General features: G+C 42.7%; 1 protein-coding gene and 1 long non-coding RNA gene across 7 annotated transcripts in view; one reads left to right on the top strand and one right to left on the bottom strand.

Annotated features, from left to right (window-relative positions):
- Positions 1–20643, top strand: part of LOC124177455 (transcription factor AP-2-epsilon) — a 205486-nt gene that overhangs the window by 175691 nt on the left and 9152 nt on the right. For all 6 annotated transcript variants that reach the window (XM_046559824.1, XM_046559823.1, XM_046559822.1 and 3 more), the window contains 2 exons: positions 15731–15929; positions 20495–20613. In XM_046559824.1, coding sequence (XP_046415780.1) covers positions 15731–15929; positions 20495–20613 — 318 coding nt within the window. The remainder of the gene's footprint in view (positions 1–15730; positions 15930–20494; positions 20614–20643) is intronic.
- On the bottom strand, positions 17631–18622 carry LOC124177467. The gene is made up of 2 exons (XR_006869617.1): positions 17990–18622; positions 17631–17877 (listed from the first exon to the last, which is right to left on the bottom strand). It is a non-coding gene; the product is annotated as an uncharacterized LOC124177467 (long non-coding RNA).

Here is a 20643-nt window from a genome sequence, read left to right as displayed (position 1 = left end):
CATAAGTGTCTTGTGCACACTTACGTAATTATGTCAACCAGCCGAAACCGACTTGCGTAATCGAACACGCCATTAGTCTAGCTCGATTTTGAAAATAAGCTTTGCGTATCGTTTCGAATAATATTCAATACCGGGAGTCTGAATCACAAACGAATTAATTTCCCGCCATTCAGATTTTTTTTCTCTTTATTTCCTTCCACCGCGGCTGAGAATGATTAGGTATGCGTATAGCGGGTAATATTCTTACAATATTCTCAGATGATTCACAAGGTCGCGAAGTGCTGCGTACATACGTATGTAACGCAGCTCGGTTGCCATCTCGGCCGTACATAGACGGTCTTCCGCGTATGAAATTATACCCGATATGTTGTACCGCGGGAGTTTACACAAATAGCGGAAGAAATCGGACGAGTTTTTGCAGCCAATCAGCGGTTGCGCACGGTAATTACCTCAGTCGTTGATGATTAGTGACGTGTGGTCAGCATTAAGAATAATTAATCATTGGAACGAGCCCGCACAGACATAGTCCCTCCCATTATGTTAATCGTCTTTTTATCACCATTTAATGATACTCACAATCTCATCCCAGATTTAATCACGATCAAGTCATAACCGTACACGTATGCACGTATCTGCCTGTTATATGACCTTACGCATGTATGTGTATGTCTCTGAACAAATTGTTTTCGAACTCGATATCACGTGCCGAATGTGTGTTACGTCGTCAGGCAAAGTTGACCTACCGACTTGAGGCTTCGTCTTTCTTTCGAATCCGTGATCTAGAAAATCATTTCTTTCCCATTAAGGCGATTCGATCGCGTAACAAGTTAACGTACCTTCCAGATCCTTCTGTCCTCTTTCTCTGTCATACCATTGATCAAAATCTATTTTAGCGAACATTTGATTCGTGAATGTTCTCAGATTCGAAACGATCGTTAATTGAACGAACAAACTTTACTCAGCTAATTTTCAGTACCTGCCCGGTAAGTTTTATTCAATTATCGTTGCAAATATCTGTGACTCGATTCGGTTCAGGCCGGAATCTCCACATCGGTATAAAGGGATAATCTTGATCGTCAGATCAAAATGTATAATCGGTTGTGCGTCCTTTGGCAGAATCTACCGTAAGTCTTTATTTATCGGCTGTCGTTTCGCGTGCGAAACAGCTGTGCGAGAGGTGCGTTAACCTTGAAATCAATCGATTAGCCAACGTTGGATATTCCGTGAAAAGTATCGGAGAACCCCTCGGTGAAATTACACGTTAAAATATTTCTAATCGTGGGTACGCCTCGAGACTGTACAATAAACTGCAGTAACGAATCAGCGAGAAACGACATTTGGAAAACGCAAAGCGAGCTCTGCGTTTCGACTCAGCGTGTCGCCGGCGCTGTTCTCGCACCCGAGTGCATCGCGTAGCGGCTACACCTTTCTAAAATGAAATCTTAATAGAATTAGGGAACGCCAATGCCCGCATGCCCTCGGGCGTCATCCCCCGTGGCTACGCTCCTAAGGGGTGAGAAGTCACACCCCAGCTGCTCGGGGCCACCGGCTACCGACCAATCGGGCACCCGGTCATAAAGAAAAGGCGTTCTACGTGCCGATTGGCCCGCTTCCGGCGCGTTGATTGCCCGGAAAATTGTGCGTGCGACGAACCCGCGTAGTGCGAGATTCGATAAATTGATACAGGATATCGGAAATTTGTCGATCCCATCTTACAACTTTCCTAATTCCTTCATGCACCGCGCGTTGGGGGAGAACACTTTTTTTCTCGCAATGTTATTGCGAGGTGCGAAGGACGAGACGTATCTCGTGCATCCTGGAACGGTGACCCGGGGTCGATCGGATCACGCGGGGCCGATGAAACACCTTGCGACACGCAGAGCGCGAGGTGTCGGTTCACCGTCACGTTATATACCATCGGGGGAATATTAATTTATCAATCTTTTTACCATCTCTCCAACGACCGTGTCATATAACATTATCATAAATCATAATCCATATACATATGCTCATTACGGCTCAGCTCGCTACCAGTCATTAGAACCTTTCGTGAAGTCTTGTATCGTAGCGTTGAAGCACGTCACGATGTTCCTGCGTAGGTTACAGTACCCACCACTCGGACAATCATATTATCTCCGGTTGATTTGAATAATTTTGTCAATTAAGTAATTGTAATTAACCTTACTGTTTCGATATATAACACGATACACGTATAATACGAATATACGTACCGCCACACACACACACGTACGCGCGGTTGTCTGCGATTGGAAATAAATCAACCTATCCCGCTTAATCGATGTTTTTTTAATGGACATTGAGTGTAGACATGTTAACGACGGTCCAGCATCACGATAACGAGAATTAAAGTGAAACAGCTGCTAGGGTCTTGTAGGTATACCGTTACGCCTCGACCGCGGATAGACTGTTCGGTAATTTTTTGTGAACGAAACAAATCGGTGACACGCGTTTACCTTTTTCAACAGCAATGCGTTCCGATCTTGGCAATGGTTCGGAATTGGCTTTCGGCGGTCTATCGCAATTATTGCCGACTGGTTTGGGTAGAAGATCAGACCGTTTATGAAATCTCTGCAATGGCATCCATCCGTGCGGCCGAAGTCGTTGATACTACGGTTTAATCACTGGATCGGAGGACTCGACGAATCGCGTCGAGCCTTTCGCAGCAACGGCGTAGAAAATAACCCGCGTATACCTGTGTATACGTTAACCTGTGGCAAAAAATGCTAATTCGATGTTGTTTAACGCGGTTAAAATCGAGCAATCCAACCTCTGTTTTGCATTTTTTAATTAATGCCAAATCGAGCGAACGACAGCTCTAACGGTGAAACAATTCAGAGGAACCGAAAGCGTGGGCAGGTGTGCCCAGATATATAATATCACGTATATCGTGTATGTATACCCATAATGCAAGCGTGGGTCGCGACTCGCTGCGTGGGTCGTGTCTCTGAGTATACGCAAGGCTCTCCGCGAGTTGGGCCGAATGAAATTCTCGACGTCGGCGAACTTTGATTCGAGTCGGATACCCTCGATCAAGATTTACGGAGTATACTTTTGCTGTAATTTGTTGGGAATCAACGATGTTCAATTCACTCCGCGATATCTCCGACTCTGCGAGGAAAAGGTTCCCGCCTATTACGCGTCCCGTGAAATTTCAAACGCGAAACCCGGTCCCAGGCTCACCTCTATCTTGGGCCTTAGGCCCGCTCTTCTCACAAATGCGATCGCTGTGTAGCGTGCCTACAAGCGGCGTGTTTCGCCTCTTGGAACATTTCGTAACACGCGTGTACCGATGTGACAAGATTGAGACAGCGTTTCATGCGAAGCGTGAACGAGCCGGATAGATGATACAGAGATAAAGCTTCAACGACGGATCCGCCACGGCGAAATGGAACGCGGGGCACATCGGTTGAAGCTCTTCCAAGCTGGGCAGTGAGTCGGGATATCCTAGAGAGCCGCGAACTGTGACACTTGGAACTTGAAACTTATCCGATGGGTTTTCGATTCGAAACTAGAACGGAGATGTTAGTTATTTTCTAACGTTCGTTTCGTCTTTTGCCTTGTTTCACCTCATTTCGTAAGCCTGTCTCATTTATTTGTCGGTCAAAACATGTTTCGAAAACCGTTCGGACGCGTAGACGCGTTAAGAATTGGCCGAATATTTCATCCTTAATGGTTTCTAGTTATAATAGCCGTGACTCGCGTTAATCGATCGACGCCAACTGTTTTCGATCATTTTTATTGCAAATTGCACCGAGGTTAATGCCGGGGTTATGAAATGTACCGTTAAATACCGCTCAAGTGAAATATTTCCGCGTAATCGAACGGGGGTTAAAATTAATAAAACCACTATGTTATAGTCTGGCGATACTCGCCCGTCTAGGGTATCATTAATCCTCACTTCACTGCACTTGTTCCTACACCGTACATTTTGTATATTCGTCAAAAGTATCGGGTAATTTATTGAACTCGGTATCACTGATCTGGTGAATACATCGACCCGTTGCGCGTAATTTCTGCGAATACTGTAGACTTATCCACAGTCGTAGTCGTGTACAGAGTTTAATTAGTACTGAAAAATCGTTAGGCTAATGTTATCGTTTGCTCATTGATCATCGGTATATGGTTTCATATTTCGCGCATCGTCATTTACAAAGCTTTAAAACTTTACACAAGTTCAGAGATCATCATTTTTTGCTTCTCGTCATTGCCAAATCTGTTCGGACTGACCGCATAACCACGTGTTTTACATTTTTTTTTTTTTCTCCTTCCATTCTCGGACGTAGGCCGGTTGGATCATGATTTATGAACCTCTTCGGGATAATCAAAAATGAATACATGTTTTCTTCCTATTCAACGCCACTCTTCGCAAGCATCCATTGCAATTGATCAAATGCTGGTCGACATAATGGAAGCGAATATCCTGTATAAAAATCATCCCGATTAAATTTGATTTATCCTATTTTCGAAGGGCCAAAACTCTTCTCAACGGCAAGTGATTCTCGTCCCTGTTTTTGTACATAGCAAAGTAATAGAATGCGAATGATTAGATACAGATATACAAGGCATTAGTATATGACCAAGGTTTGGTTGGGAAACTTATACGGATAGAAACGTCATGCTGGTTTCTTCGCGTTGATAATCGAGCAACAATAAGTGAGTCGTTAACTACTCGTTAAATCGCACTTCGTTCCGGCTTTGTTGAAATAGAATCAAGGTCCCAAACAACACCGTGACCACTTGTTCGAAGATTAAAATTTGAAAATTCTTCATCCTCGTCGTCATCGCGTTAAGTCGCGCAGGCGACGGTTCTGTTTTCTCAAGTCGTCGGGGTGAAAAAGAAAAAGAAAAAAAGAAATTTGATTCGATATTAAACTACGTTTCACGGGTTTAATTCAGGTTGAATGTAGAAAGGTTGACGTTTGATTGGCACCTGAACCGGTAAACTCGGACTAATCAAATGCTCGAGGAGAACATCGGTTGAGATATTTCGGTGTTTTCCCATGCTAGTCGACCGGACGTTACAATTTGTTTCTATATATCGCTGTCACCATATACTTTCGTGAGTCAGATTCAACGCCGGCGTGATATTTTGACGAAGCAGCATAAGCGACGTGATTAATTAGGCATGCAGGCTAGTATATCAGATTAGGTACGCTGGCTAAATGTTAATTCGGTTCCCGTTTGAACGAGCGAAAAAAAATGAATATTTTCACATGGTCCCATTGACTCTTTGAATCATTGAAATCAGGTTACCGTATATCTCTCCGTATCATTGACGCGTAATTCATCAATCTCCAGGTATATAAAAATAATCGTCCACCAATCCCTCGGCAATACTCCCACTTTTCATCCCAATGAAGAATCTGTGATTAATAATTCGTTTTGTCACGTTCAAACCGCATCCATTTATATATTTTTTCCTCACCTTTATTACTACTAGTATTATTGTTACTGTTATTTTACGTCACAGTTCACGAGCTGTCTCGGAATGGAGAAACTCTGGCAGAGACAAGAGGCGTGATCGCGACTGTATTGCGAATTAATATAATAACACGGAGGACGTCGACGTTTGGATTGACAATCGCATCGCCAACGTCATCGCTGCCGATTTCACTTGTCGGGTATCGACTATCGACTATTTTTAATCACTTTGTGTATTTTCATAATGTAATTTAACGGTGCAATTTTAATCACCCTCAATTCATTATCCCGGTAATGACTTTCGCCGCCGGCAATGCGACTGTAGGATTATAGCTGCAGGTATTCCCACGTATATATATATATGTATATATATGTATGTATATATATATGCGGCAAAACCGGTCCATTGTCAAATCACTTGAACGGTTATACGAACTTGACGTCCATGCAGCGTGCAGTAACAGGAGCCGTTGTCATTCCGATTGACAGAGCAGCCGATCAAATCGCATAACCGATAACGCGGGGTTGTGAAAATCAGGTACTGAAAAATAAACAACGAGTTGTCGCCGTTGTGAATTGGTGGCTCCTCGACGCGGACCGAAAAGAGAGACGTGATTATCTTCACCGACTCCGACCATGTATGGGGATCTAAAATCTAGATTCTATTCTCTATATGGCCGCGTTATTAATAATTGTGAATCTCGAGTGAGGTAGCGATTATTTATCTAGGAAACCTTGGTTCTCTGAAAAGGTATGACCGCAGCAGAGGGTCTTTCCTCACTCCTGATTCTCCTGTACGTATATGCTCCTCTATGGCATCGAGATTATTCCGAGGCATAAACCACGCGTTGCGCAACGGCCAAATATCGCATAATGACCAACGACACTTAATAGCCGTGTGGCTCGCTCTAATGAAATTTATTTACATAACATTTGCCCGATGGTTTTGAGCAAAGTGTAACAAGCCATTGTGGGCCTTTGTCCACTGTCTTAGCTGGAATCGGACCGGGCGTAGGCTTGATTCAGCCGCGGGAGAGCATTGAAAACCACCGACATGGGTGTATTCATTTAACGAGTGTCAATTATCCTTAGTTATTCTTGCGAGTTGAACCTGCGGACGCCACCGTTCCCGCATTCATCTTAGACTCTTTTTACCCTCCTTTCTTTTCTTCTTATCCTTCTTCGTTTGTACACCGCGGTCGTATTTTTATTTCCACCATTACTCCACACCTGCAGCTTATTCCTTCGTGCTAAATTACACGTTCGACTAAGACACGAAGCGTGGACAGAACACAGGCCTTGCACACCGACGCGCCAAGACCAACATTACGTTATACAGTGTGTCTTGATCGAATCGCCGTACTGCTTTCTTGACGGTCCTTTGAAATTTAATTTTTAACTTGATGCAAATATCGTGTCGTTGATGCAGTTCGAAACGCAGGCTCGTAGCAAACTCTCGGTCACAAATTTCTGCAATCACATTTGGCGTATGCTGCCATAAACTTCTCCGATATTATCGGAAAATGGTTCGATCATGTGGGTACATTAATTGCATGCGTATATAATTTTCAGAGACCATAGTTCCAAACAATGATAAAAAGTTTTGCAGTATTACTTGAGTTTTTATTTCGAAAATGTGGGCAACTTAGCTGTAAACCGAAAACTACAAGTCTATAATACCTCACCGGACTCTTTCCTCGGCTGAGAAAAACTTCTTGCCTTGAAATAAGCATGGCTCGAATCATCGGGCCCTTTTTCCGATCTCGTTTCTTCCCGAAGCTCTTCGCAGCGTGTCCCAAGTCTGGTGTTTCTCCGTCTTATAACGTACCAGTGGCAGAGCAAATCGCAATTGTTCCTTCTCTCTCCTCGGTCGCGTGCAGTTGGCGGTGCTAATTGTGCAGAGCTTCACTCTGCCTTCCGAGGATACCGAAACGACCTTGCGCGCAACACCGTGCTTGGAATGACGGTAACACCGAGAAACGACCGAAAGGCCTTACCACTGTTATTAAGAAAACCCAGCAGCATTGCGGTAGCCGAGCTCGGACTGTAATGTAGATTATCGAGTATACAGACTGACTCCCATTTGCGATGGCTTCGTTATCCGACGGTCGGAGATTTCTCGGAGTTTCTCCGTGAAGGTTGAAAAATCGAGGATCATCGACGGAAGCTTACTCGTATACACACAAACATCGATTTACGTCCATGAAAATCTGTCAAGCCAGTCTTTTTCAACTTTATTTTCTTCTTCTAAAATCCACGGTAATCACCATTCGTCTGGCTTATACCTGCACCACAGGCGCTTCCTACTTGTAGCTGGTAAGTGAGGAGTTGGTTACAAAGTAGGATGTAAAACGGCACGTTGGAATGTGCAGCGTCTAATATCGAAGGAATATCTGTAAATCAAACCATTCCGGGTGTGATTACCAACACCCGTGGCGAGTGCTCACTGCCCACTAAGCTTGTACAACCGACACCTTAGCGACCGCGGGAAACTCCACTCGTATGCTACTTCAGTAGCTTTTGCATCTCGTCGTCTCTCATTAATTATTATTCATTCCTACCGTAGCCGTGTACTTTGGTACTAACACTTGTGCATTCGCGCGTTTGCTCCATCACGCGTGTCTGGTCTTATCGAGGCGAAACCCCATCATCTCGTGCAGTATGCAAATTGGATTTCCTAGTGTAAAACTGATTTGCTTCGGTGCAAGAGTGGACGGTCATGACTGGTTTACGAAATGACATACGAAATGATTGATACCTTCTTCAATTTTAACAACACATTCGCCCGGAATGAACTCAACAATTCTCTCAAGGTCAGGAGTCTTCGATAAGTCTGGATAAAAAATCGATCCATTCTCAATTTTGTAGGAACTAAGTACCTCAGATGACCCGATCTCTTCTTATTCTAAAAATCGTAGCGTGTAACAAGGTTTCGAGGACTCACAGATCAAGGCTTAGCTTGTGATGTATGTATTTTCAATCTGTACACCATCTTCTGGTAGATGGTGTCTAGGACAAGTCGCGTGTACGGCTTCCCCGTTCGGCACCTGATATACCTGGGATCGTGTCGCGTACCTGTCCCCGTCATAGTGTACACACAAGTATATGCATATATACGTATACCAACATACCTACACCATATGCAGTCGGTTGGTAGGTACAATTTGTCACCTGGCGTCGTGGATATAACACGGTAACGAGCCAGCCTAGGTGCTAAAAGGTTAGTCACGACTTCCAGGACACAGTGTCTCCGCCTCTCATTCGACTTCCACGAGAGATTAACTGTTATCGCTCCGCGCAGCGCAAGTTCCTTACCGGGTACATGCCTGATATTCCATGAGAACTCATCGCGCCTCGTTCTTTCGTGATAAAACAAAATTTTTGTTAACTTCGACTCAAAGAAGTACAGCGATAGAAGGAGTTTTTTTTCACTTCAACAAGATGCTTGTAACCTTCATTTACGCCTGGCGAAAAGATAAGGCACGATGGTCTTCTGAATGAACTCGGCTCATCGATGGGATGCGGTGTGCCTAGTGGGCGTTACAAGTGCCGGTTAATAGCAAAACTACCGAGCGAACTACGGTGTAATTTTCATTCCAACGGAAACGAGCCTGAGCACTGCAGGATGGCAACAAGAGCAAGCCGACCACCGCATCAATGAAAGTTGGCATCCAATCGCGTGTACGAACGTGGCGTTATACATATAATGCAGGTACGCGCTTCACGTGGAAGTCATTGGGAATTCTGACTTTTTCAGGAGACCTTGTAAGTCAATGATTTATGCGCGGTAGCTGCGATATGTGCGGAGCAGACAATGTCGTAAGTATATCATAAATACTTATCGGAACGATACGAAACCGAAAGCAGAACCAGCACGTCGGAAATTGCGTCAACGTTATCTCGTTTCGGTAGAAACTGAAGTAAATTCCATGGAGCAGGTTCAACCGATCCTTCGAACTTCAGGTCGCGCATGTATAATAGGCTGAATTACGAAGAGGATAATTTGCCTGCTCACATATGCATAGCAGTGAAGTATAGCCCGAAAAATAAATAAATTCGAACGTTGGAGAAGGTGAACTTCCAGGGGGGCCGCGGGCTCGCAGACTAATTAAAAAGGGCTGCAAAGTGTCGGTAATAAAATAACGCGATAATCATCTGGTTGATTATTTAACCTGAACGGTTAATTAGAACAGTGTAATTAACATGGTTCGCGCACGTACCGCGACGCAATTTATCATTCTCATCGTCACATATCTGCGGGCAAACGAGCGAGCCTGCTTTAAAGCTCAACTTATGAATCGACAAATTCGGGCGTACGTCGATAAGAACATTACGAGTACATCATCCTGTGCTGACATCTACCGCTCGACGATACTGGATTACAAGTTTGCAATGTATGCGCGGAAGTTGTAGCGCGTTATTGCTGATTCTGTAATAACTGATTACTGCAGTGAAAGATGAAAATTATGTGGTTACACACGTCGCCTACACGTGGTTTTATACAGCGTTGTGCACCAACTGCCGGCGCCTTGGCCGCAACACTTCTGCCTTTTTCCTCCTGCGAGGATTATACGGGATATTCGTGGCTGTCAGCGACCGTCAAGACTTAATTACACCTGCACCCTGCACGAGCCGGATTTATTAATCGCGGGTCGTTGTTTTATCGCGTGCATACCTGCACCTGTGTCGTTTATGCAGTCAGACCCTGCGGGTGATCGTGGTATAACGCCTTTACCCGGAGTCGATTTACGTGACGGTTTCACGTTCGGAAAAGGTTACGCAAAGCCGAGGCTTGCAACAAGTTGTGCATGTGCATACGCCCATACACATATATATGTACGTTTACACGAGCAGGTGAGAACCACAGTCGAGGAACGGTCCGTGTCCTGGTGTCCCCGATGATAACGGATCCTGGTCAAGACGTGGACGGCCTATTAAGTTATTAGTTACTACCATTAAAAGTCAACTGGCACTGATCTTTGCCTCGTGGTTGGGATCCGCGTTCTCTTCAAAGATACACGACTTATTCATGGCGCGATGATGCGTAGTTTCTTTTGGCTTTCATTTCTGAAATTATACACCCGTCAAATCAGAGGTTTTGAAAATTACTACGCGTGCTCGTTTAAACACGGATGGCCAAATTAATTCATCGTTTGTACTCTATCGAATCACGCGACTTTTTCGGCAGAAGGTAAATTGCCCGGTAAATTGATCAGTGATGGTCAACGAATTCTACAGATACCAAATCATTGCTGCAGGTACGATCTCGGAATATTGAGGACTCGTAACACGCAAAGCCACTTCAACTAAGCAAACTGAGTCGATCCGAGTGAGGACAGTTTCTCAAGAGCCTTGGAGGCTTCTGCGAAGACGTTGTGAGTCTGTTTGAGATGTCTGTCCAGAAAGTCCTGCGGAACTCGTGTACCTACCTACGATTGCATGTGAAGTAGTACAGGCCTCTTCACGAAGTCGGTATACTGCAGTTTTGAGCATGCAGTGCAGGCGATGAATAAACGACGCTGAGTGTTTTCAGGAGTGTTGAAAAGTATTGCAAGCAACGGCGAGAACTCACGACTGCAGCGTACACTCGACGATGATTCTAGTACTATCCAAAAAGATGTCCAGTGTTGAATGAAAGAAGAGGTCAAGTTCACAACGGAATCGCATTTCAATGTGTATTGAGTAGCATATCTTCGTCGGCGTGGAAACGGAGCGAAAATTCCTTCCAGTTCGACTATACACGTTTGATAGTAACACTTTCGCCATACTTAATTCCTGCGCGAATGAGTGAATCGATCGAACCCTGGGAGGAGTTACTTTTCGATCACTAAATCACATGTTTGGTTAGAAAGTCGAGCAAAAAGAAAAAAAATCAATGGAATCGAAGCGTGTATAATAATTTAAGTATATCTTGGATGAATACGGTGTAATAATTCAGACTAATCCGAAATTTCTCCGCAAGATTAGATCAATCAGATATTCAATGGGAGTGATGATGGCTCAGAACTGTGTCCGACGTCAATCATCACGTCTTGTTTACATGTGAATCGTTCAGGTTACACCGTTACCCGACTGTTTCGGCCCCATGTGAGGGAGGAATAGAAAATGATTTATGGTTACACGCTCGCGGGCCTCGATCTATTTGGTGTATAATTGGATAAACGGTGTGGCCTATTTGCTTGCCCATGGTAAATCATGGCCTAGTCAGCTTCGAGTGTGAGAAGTAGAAAGAAAAAAATGGGAGATGTGAAAAAATGGACGCGTTTATTATAGTTTATTGACTGACGAACGGCACGTGTCGTCGCTAAATCGTGAGAAGCTGAGAGTTCAACGGAGGAGTAATAAAGATCACCGCGTAGGTGAAAAAGACGATTAAAGTTAAGGTTCCAATTCTTAAATACAGAAACTTAATCTGAGCCGTGATGGAAAATCGTTATAACATGGATCATAGGCAGTAAAATGGTTTAAGCTTACTTCAGCTATACAGAGTTAGGAAGCTGTAACATTTTTATAGTCAATTCGTATAACTGCATAGGAAATGAGCATAATTACAACTTCTTAGGCAGCTCGGTAAGATGAATTTATTTTGACAAAATCGTTACGTACGATCGTTTTATTGGATGGTCGAAAACGCTTGTACCGTAAATAGCGATAATTACGATGGCCGATAAAAAATACGATTCTTAAGATCATATGGCCGCTGCAGTATAGTAAATTTCCAAGTTAACGTAGGATCCCGGACAGCTGTTGCTGGTTTTATTAGCTCCTTCTTTCTCCGCAAATCAGACCGCGCTGACTTTTTTCTGCATACAAAACTGATATTTGCAAAATATTTTGATAACGCATAAGAGCGACTTTGCTCTCAATTAACGTGATCTAAACTCGTAATTTCAACTTATCTAGTAAGTTTTCACACAATCCAAATTGCCTGGCGTCATTTTATCCACCGCGTATGGAAGTTGCGGGAAGTCTGGAAGTGCGCGTATGCCAAGGAAGATCAATAAGTTCCGCAATTCGGACAAGTAGCTACACAAATATTGCCAAGAGTTTCTACTTAATTACGAAGCATAATTACTCTATCCGTTCAGCTACCGAAGTTTCCAACACGCGTTCGTACGACTTAGCATCAAAGATCTCCATAAACCCATCAAACATCTTAAGTTGCGTGTGCATGCGAACCGTGGCCTGTTGTTACGGGTTCGTACACTGTGCGATTCTCTGAAAAATTATCTATTATCGATTCTCTGTCTGTGGTCATAGATCGGACAATGATCAGTTTTATTATGTGGTCATTAACTGGTAGAGGGAACGGGTTCGAAACGATTTGCCACGTAAAAAGAATATAAAAGTAACTAAATGCGAACGGATCGTCTGTCAATGAAACATTCAACAGTAGGATGAAAGTGTGAATTGTTATTCATTATTTTATGCTTATTTTCATGCACATTTCTAGGAGCGTAATTGGTGCATTCTGTTCCGCAGCGTGCGGTGATCGCGATTGCAATTGGTACGTACCTGTTTGTTTATACTGCGAATCATCGTTTCATACATGCATTATATAGCGCGTGGAGAGTGAGACGAAGAAACTGCGGCATATAAGAATCAGGAAACCTTGGCACGCCTAATTAACCTAAACAATTTGCGAACGGTAATGGCTAATTGTCCGTAAGCTGTACTACAGGAGTTATAACATATAAATGGCAGTAAACGTTTCTGTAAAATGATTACTCCTTTACGGGAGAATCTTAAGGGCAGGACTATTTCAGAATTTATATACCTATAACTATAAGTATGTATACGTGGAACAATTTAACGTGTAAATCCCATCGCGCGGTGAGGAGGGCACGCTTTTCTACCTATACCGTTTATTGATGGATGATGAAAAGGGAGGATGATCTATCGATCATGACCCGCTGCTCTTTTAATACCAGCTGTAGGAGTTACCGCGATTATATGATACAAGTTGGGTGCCGTATTGAAAGGAGATGACGATTAAATCGCGAATAAATCTAACAACTATATCAGTATGTGCATACATTGTATAAATACCCGTTCGCGATTTCGTAGTAAACAACGTGTCAAATGTCAAGAAACGCGCGAAGCCAGGTATTTTTTATTAATTTGTACAATTACTTTCATCGAATTAATACTCTTATTTTTTAACCAATTAATTATATTTATTCTTTTTTCTGCCTGGACTATTATGTACATTTTCAGACCAAAGTTAGTTTTGCAAAACAGCAATGACAAGTGTGACCACGTGGTAAAGAAAGTAATAATTCAATTTTAAAGAAAAAAAAGCGGAGAAATTAAATAGTGTCCGAATTAAGTAGCTTGAGAATATGTTATATACTCTTCTGGATAAAATTGCGAACTGCAAAATAAAGTAATCGTCTGCAATTAATAAGGTTGTAAAACAACGTGTATACATGAATCCATCTATACACGGTGAGTTATTAACATTTATTTTTTCTCACCTACCGTCACCCTTCTCGCTCTCTTCTTCTTTATCCACTTTACCAGACGTTATATATCATTGCTTCGTTACATGCGTGCGTGAAAGGATAGTTTCAAGCTTTTTTCGAGGGATATGAGAAAAAAATATGATATAAGACGAGTGAGAGTTACCTAGTGAGAGAATTCACGTCTCGAGTAACACTCGTCGATCAATTAAGCGAACGAAGTCGCATTTAAAGCGCAGTTGCCTCCTTCGAAATATGATTAACCACAGGAAGCGATCGTGGTTACTTTTTTTCTCGTGCTATCCACATCGAGCAAAATCCTTGGAACGGCTGCAGACGATGAAAAATAAATTAAAAACTGTTTTTTTTTCTTTTTCTTTTAATTTTTTTTTTTCTCTTTTAATTTGTTCCATTCTCTCCTGTACGTAAGTGATAATAATTTCTAATCAACGTTGCTAGTGAAAACCCGGGCGTAAACATGACGCCTATTTATTTGCTCCATAAATTAACAACGTTTCATCAAACTGAATATATAATACCTGCATAGGTTGTAATTTCATCTACGGAACGTAAGATGTAGGCATATGTTATTTATTTCGTCTAAGCGATCGCGATATCCTCTCGAACTTATCCTTGCTACAAGTCTATCGTTCTATCCGTTTTACAACCTCTCGTTCGGTATTAATAACCCTGAATAAAAATGACGCAACGGAAACTAATCATTTAATTTTAGAGAATTAAAATGCTGCTGTGTAGCGGAGCTGGCCGTAGCTTATACGGCAGTCGCTGCAGAGTAAAATAAAACTCATTCGAATCTCCTGTGTTCACTTATAATGTATCCTGGACGCGGCTAATCGCGCGCAGGCACTTAACGATGAGCTATTAACAACCATCGAGCACAGAAGATCGCTAATTGTCCAATGTAATTGCAGTAATCAGGTCGCACGGTGTGTCGATCGATCGTTTTATTTCTTCCCCCATACTCATATCTCAGGTGTGTTAAGTTAGCCGTGCTTCGCAGCCTGGTCAAGGTAGAAGTAAGAAAGAGAAATTTACCTGTTGATTAAACCCTTCGGTGGCCGGATCACGAGTCATCTAATTTTTGAGATTCTATTTCAACGAATCATCGGAATTAGTTGACAGTTTTCAATTCAATAATTGGCGTGTATGTAACACATACGTAACGCAAAATGAAATTTGACGAATGGGGTTTGTTTCGTCACAGAATTGCCGATACACTAAAATTTTACTTTACATCTGCGGCTTACAGTGTAACACTGAAATTTTGTGGCGAAACCGATCGTTCGATCTGAGTGATTATCACGGCCATATATTAATGGGCCGAACTGAAACGAGATGTGTGCCGAATATGAATTCGATTTTGTATAATGTTAAATACCGTTAAATGTTTGGGAGTCTCTTATTAGCGGTGATTATAGGCCAGAAACATAGTAGTCCAATTTTCGAATGTGCCTTGTTTCGATCAATAACCAACCAGATGTTAGGTTTTGTTCGATTACTTCTTTTGCTCTGTACAAATTCTCTATAATTCGAATTCTGCCCATGTAAAAAATGGCGAAAAAAAAACTTGGCGAATTTAATTACAGGAGGTGAAACAAGTTTACGCATGCTTTGAGAATAAAATAATATTGATCGCGAGTAAGCTATGAACTGTGAACAGACTCAAAGAGGAATCGATTCCAGCTGAATTTCTCGAAAGACAGAAAAAGGGAACAAAAAAAAAAAAAAGAAAAAGAACACGTAAAATTGAGCCCCATTAAAGCAAAGTAAGATATTAACTCCGTTTTTCCTCTCGTTTATTCCAGGCATGAAGACGTCGGAGAGAGGCGAAAAAGGGATGCTTTCTGGGAACGCTCAGCCTGCAGACGTCTTCTGCTCGGTACCCGGCCGACTTTCTCTATTGAGTAGCACCAGCAAGTACAAAGTGACGGTGGCAGAAGTCCAAAGACGGTTGTCACCCCCGGAGTGCCTCAATGCTAGTCTTTTGGGCGGCGTTCTGAGGAGGTAAGTTAATGTCGCTCCAACATCTCTTTACTTTTCCGCGAGCGTAATTTTCGATGACTGTGTTTCTCACCTATGTTTCATAATTTTTACTGTCGTATCGTCGGTTCGTCACACAACCAATACATGTATATTGTAAGAACTTGCGATATTGCCTCAGGGATTTTGCTTCGAGTCATTTGACCATTGGCACTCAACGGGACAAAAAGGATGAAACTGTGGGAGAGATTTTTGACGTTTGAAAAAAGCGGCAAAACTCCCGCTAGGCTGACAATGAGTAAGAAAACACCGACTTGAAATGGTTTTACTACGTTCGGTCGTTGCGTTCCCGTCCACGGTATTCCCATTCACGACCATCATTCTCACGGGTGGCTCTTGAGAGTAAATCCCATTCATGCGTTTTGTACCGTCGTTTCAAGCAGCTGCTCTTCTCCCGGCTGTTGCTTGTTTCTAGATTTTATGTCACACTCGCGAGATGAGGCAGAAATTTATTACGAAATCCCCTAGTTCCGACTGCACATCTTCAGAATGACTTGAAATAATTATTGTTTAAGCCTAAAAACCCAAAGACTAGTAATAATGTGCAATCGGTTTGCTAACGAGCCGTAAAATCAGTGGAAATTGTCGGTCTTTGCGACTCGTAAATAGTTTAAAAACAATTTGCAGCGGTAGTTTCATTTTTACTTTATTCAAAGTGGGTTTATTTGAGAATTTTCTGTTCGAGTCGTGTGAAACGAATAGTATTTGCAATACACTTGTATAAAGAGCTTTCGGAGTAGCGAATTGTTATAGGATATTGTTATAGCGTTAGGATCAAAACGATTGTGAAAATGAAAATTAGCTTTGTCAGCTGCTTTGTGGGTCAGGTATGTTTAAATGCAGCAATGACTTTGGTTGGTTCATCGGTTGAAAATCAAATCTTCTAACCGAACGATTGTCGAATTAACGAATCAACTCCGAGTCGAAATAACCGGACAGCAGCCATTAGTATATCCAGTTGAAAACATTTACGAATGAGTTTATAAATAGAAAGTAAAACCTACAAAACGGAGCTCTGCTAGCTCATGCTGCCTAATTAACAGCCACGAGTGGAAGCCATGTCAGATTTTTTATCATTCATTTATTTATTTTTTTTTTTTGTTATTGCTATTATTCATTTCGGAATGTTTTACGGTAGGTAGGTACTTAACGTGACACCAAGACCTTTACTGATCTTGAGAATTTAATATTATTCAATGGGATATTGGTCAAAACAACACGACTTTTAACTCGGACGTAGAATCCTTTGTATCGGGTCGGTAAACGTGTCATAACTGAGAATTGAGAAATGGAGATTGGACGATGCGTTTCCTGGGTGAAGAATCAAGAATACAAGAATGAATAAGATGGAAGAAAAGATCGCCCCAAGTCTGAACTCGTTGCGAACAGCGATTTTAAAGATATTACAACCAAAAAACGAAAGGTTTCTCCGTATTCTCTCAGCTCTTACTTTTACGATGCTGATGTTATCTATTTTGCGTTTCTGATGGTTGAGTTAGCGGGAAAATGGTCCTGCGAATTAATTCTAGCACAAAAAGTTTTTCAACTCCAAGAATCGCAAGGAAAGGAAAGGCTTACCCTTAGAGGAAACTGAAGTTCATTTTTTCACACTTTACTTGTATGTGATTTTTTTACACCTGTTATCAATAAATAGTTTGCAATATATCAATGACAGTGACAAAACAGATATTTATCAAGCAAATAATATTAATATATATTAAGAAAATTCATCCACGTTCTTGCCTGTTTTTTGAGGTTTCATTCTTGATTCGTCCAAATTAGTTAAAATTGCGATTAACGAGAAAATGTGATACAGCTTACACAATCATTCGGTTTATCAAAGTCTCGAGCCTGGATCATGTTGTAATCGGGACAAAATGCCCGTTTTGACTCACTACAGTAGTCAATATACCTGCAAATTGTTACAAAAATTATTATAAACTTTGTTCCCGCGTAGTCGGTATAACAACGTAACCATCTAGGGTGATGACAGAATCGATAAATAGTTACATAAAAAAAGGTACCTTGAATCGCGCGTGTGTGAAAAGGCAAGGCGCCGCGTCTTCATTTATCCCGCCGATACACCGAAGTACGAGTATGTAATTATTTACGAAGACTCTTCAACGCAATACGCAAAAAGTGTTTCGTCGTCGAAGGTCGTATTCGCATCGCGCCGATACCTCGTACCCGGGTTTCTCCTCCGTCGCATTTTCCTCGGCGCATCTCCACCGTGAATTATGACTTTCTTTGAGAACGCTATTCTCTCTATCAGAGATTCATCTTTCTAGCTTGCAGCGAGATGCGGCCCCCGGTCGTCCGTCCGTTCATTGCGCAAGGCTTTATCATTCCGCGGCTAAGAAAGAATAAATCATCCTTGTCGGGGCAGCCTGCCGCAACGCCACCGGGGTTCGAAACTTATGTATATCGATAACTGCAAAGGCGGAGAAATACCAACACCGAATATCGGTGCACGGCCGTGGCACTTATTGCGTCGAGTTGTTACCCGCGGGTTCACGTGTCAATGAAACCAGTTGGCAATCGGTCATTGCAGCCATGGTTGGCCATGTACCGCAAATAACTTCTACGGCTCGTAATTCATCTTATCGGATAACAATCTGACTGATAATTACAAGTGCTGCTCACTGCTGCCACCAGAACTTGTGTCTTCTGGGCATTAGAGTGGGTAGTTTATATACTCGTAACGATTATGATGCCAGCGTTGGATATTTTCTCACACGTGATCCAGCAACGGCTCGTCATGCCGATAAAAATGTTAATTTCTCACCTGCGTGCGTGGAAGGCGTTCAGCCTCTGAGATCATACTCACTGTTCATTAATGACGAATGTCGAGGGTGGAAAGGAGGGGAACGATTGCCGAGTTTCACGGGTTTTTCCTTTACCTATATATTTTGTTTGATTATTTTTCAAAGTCGTGGGTTTCACAGCGGACGGGGAAGATGACAGAGACGAATGGATCGCCGCAATGCTGTGAAGATTTAGAGGACCTGTTAACAACTAACAATGCTAGTAGCGAAGGGCTCTCGTAATCAGAGAGTTCGTGGTACTCGTCTGAAGCGAGCAGAGGAGGAGGAGGAGGAGGAGGAGGAGGAGTGGATAACGGGAGATAGAAAATTACGCGACTTGGACCAAGACGGTGAATCGTTTGCAAGACAAGACGTCGTAATGAGTGAAGAACGCTCCTTGTCACGTTCGAGCACCCTTCAACCTTGTTCTATCCTTTCCTCTCTTCGATCAAATCGAGATGTATCTTGGAACGCTTGGCTGTACAAACGCTTAGACGCTTTGCGAGATTTGCACTTTCGAATTGTTTGTTTACTCGTAGCATATACGTACCGATGACGATGAGATGTGGCCTTTCAAATTTTGAATATCCTTCTTTTCGACTCCTCGCTTGTATCCGGCTGCTAATGGTCGTTGCTCAGCATGAATTCATTGACTTTTACACCAAACGCGTCTCGTTCCGACGTCGCGGTCGTAGGTTGTTTTTCTTTTACCTGTCATCCAAAGTTCAACAACTTCCTGAAAATATAGCTGCATCACTTCGAAGCTTTCGTAACAGTCATCGAATTACTCGTACAGTTAACAATTATATCTGACGTCGATATAACCTTTGGTTTCCGACCATTATTCTACTTTCCCCGGTTGATTAATGAGCATGAAAAATGCTGTCACATGCCAGAGATACGTGTGTTTTCAAAAATAAGCCCGTGTATCAGACGCAGGTTTCGCTGGATCATTCAATGGCAATTGCTAATCAGCGTTATATGTCTACATGTTATTTATATCAGACTAAGATTCTGTAGTGAATCAGGAAAAGTTTCCACCTAATTTTCATTCACTTTCATCTATAAATCGTTAGTTGGAAAGTCTGGATCGTGCGTGGTTTCATTGGCGAGTGGCTTATCGGAGGGGCAGTGGTCGGTCGTTTTCTCATTGGCTAGCCCTGCAGGATTGATCGAACAAAGACGAGTACGTCATGCGTGTACGTACTGACAGCCGAATGAATTAATTACCGACTTTCCAACGCGACGAGGATAAAAGATGTCGTAAACCTGGCGAGGGAGCGGAGTAGCCGTGGAGTAGAAATAGGTTGTTAAGATACGCGGGAGGACCCGTTACCAACGCGTGCACGATGCAGTGATGGATGATGGAGCGTTTGGAAAGACTGAAAGACCACGTCTCTGTGTCGGCCCGAACCGCGATACGAGGTGAAAATTCGTTTTAAAACGCGGCGAAGTTACGCACCAGATTGCTCCACCGTTCACCGGGCGTGACGTCACTCAACGGATCGCGATAGCGCCTGCGTGCCGTTATTATCGTTATTATGATTAATAACATTATTATCAGAGTGACAACCGTTCGTTTATCTTGCTTATATTATCGCATTTTCCTTCCTTTCAATTCGTCCGATCACTTGTCAGAGAGCAGACAGACCGCGGCGTTGCCCAGCGGCTCTATCGTGCCACAACCTCCAACCGTATTTTCAATTTCCCTTTTCGTTGTTACAGAGCAAAGTCTAAAAATGGCGGCAGACTCTTGAGGGAAAGGCTGGATAAAATCGGCCTCAATCTTCCGGCTGGCAGAAGGAAGGCGGCCAACGTTACGCTTCTAACTTCCCTGGTTGAAGGTAAGTTCGTCGATTTCAACGGGTACCTTC

Source organism: Neodiprion fabricii, chromosome 3, assembly GCF_021155785.1.
Source record: "Neodiprion fabricii isolate iyNeoFabr1 chromosome 3, iyNeoFabr1.1, whole genome shotgun sequence".
Taxonomy (NCBI): Eukaryota; Metazoa; Arthropoda; class Insecta; order Hymenoptera; family Diprionidae; genus Neodiprion; species Neodiprion fabricii.
The sequence above is the reverse complement of the archived record's forward strand: the minus strand, read 5'-3'. Positions and strand labels throughout refer to the sequence as shown.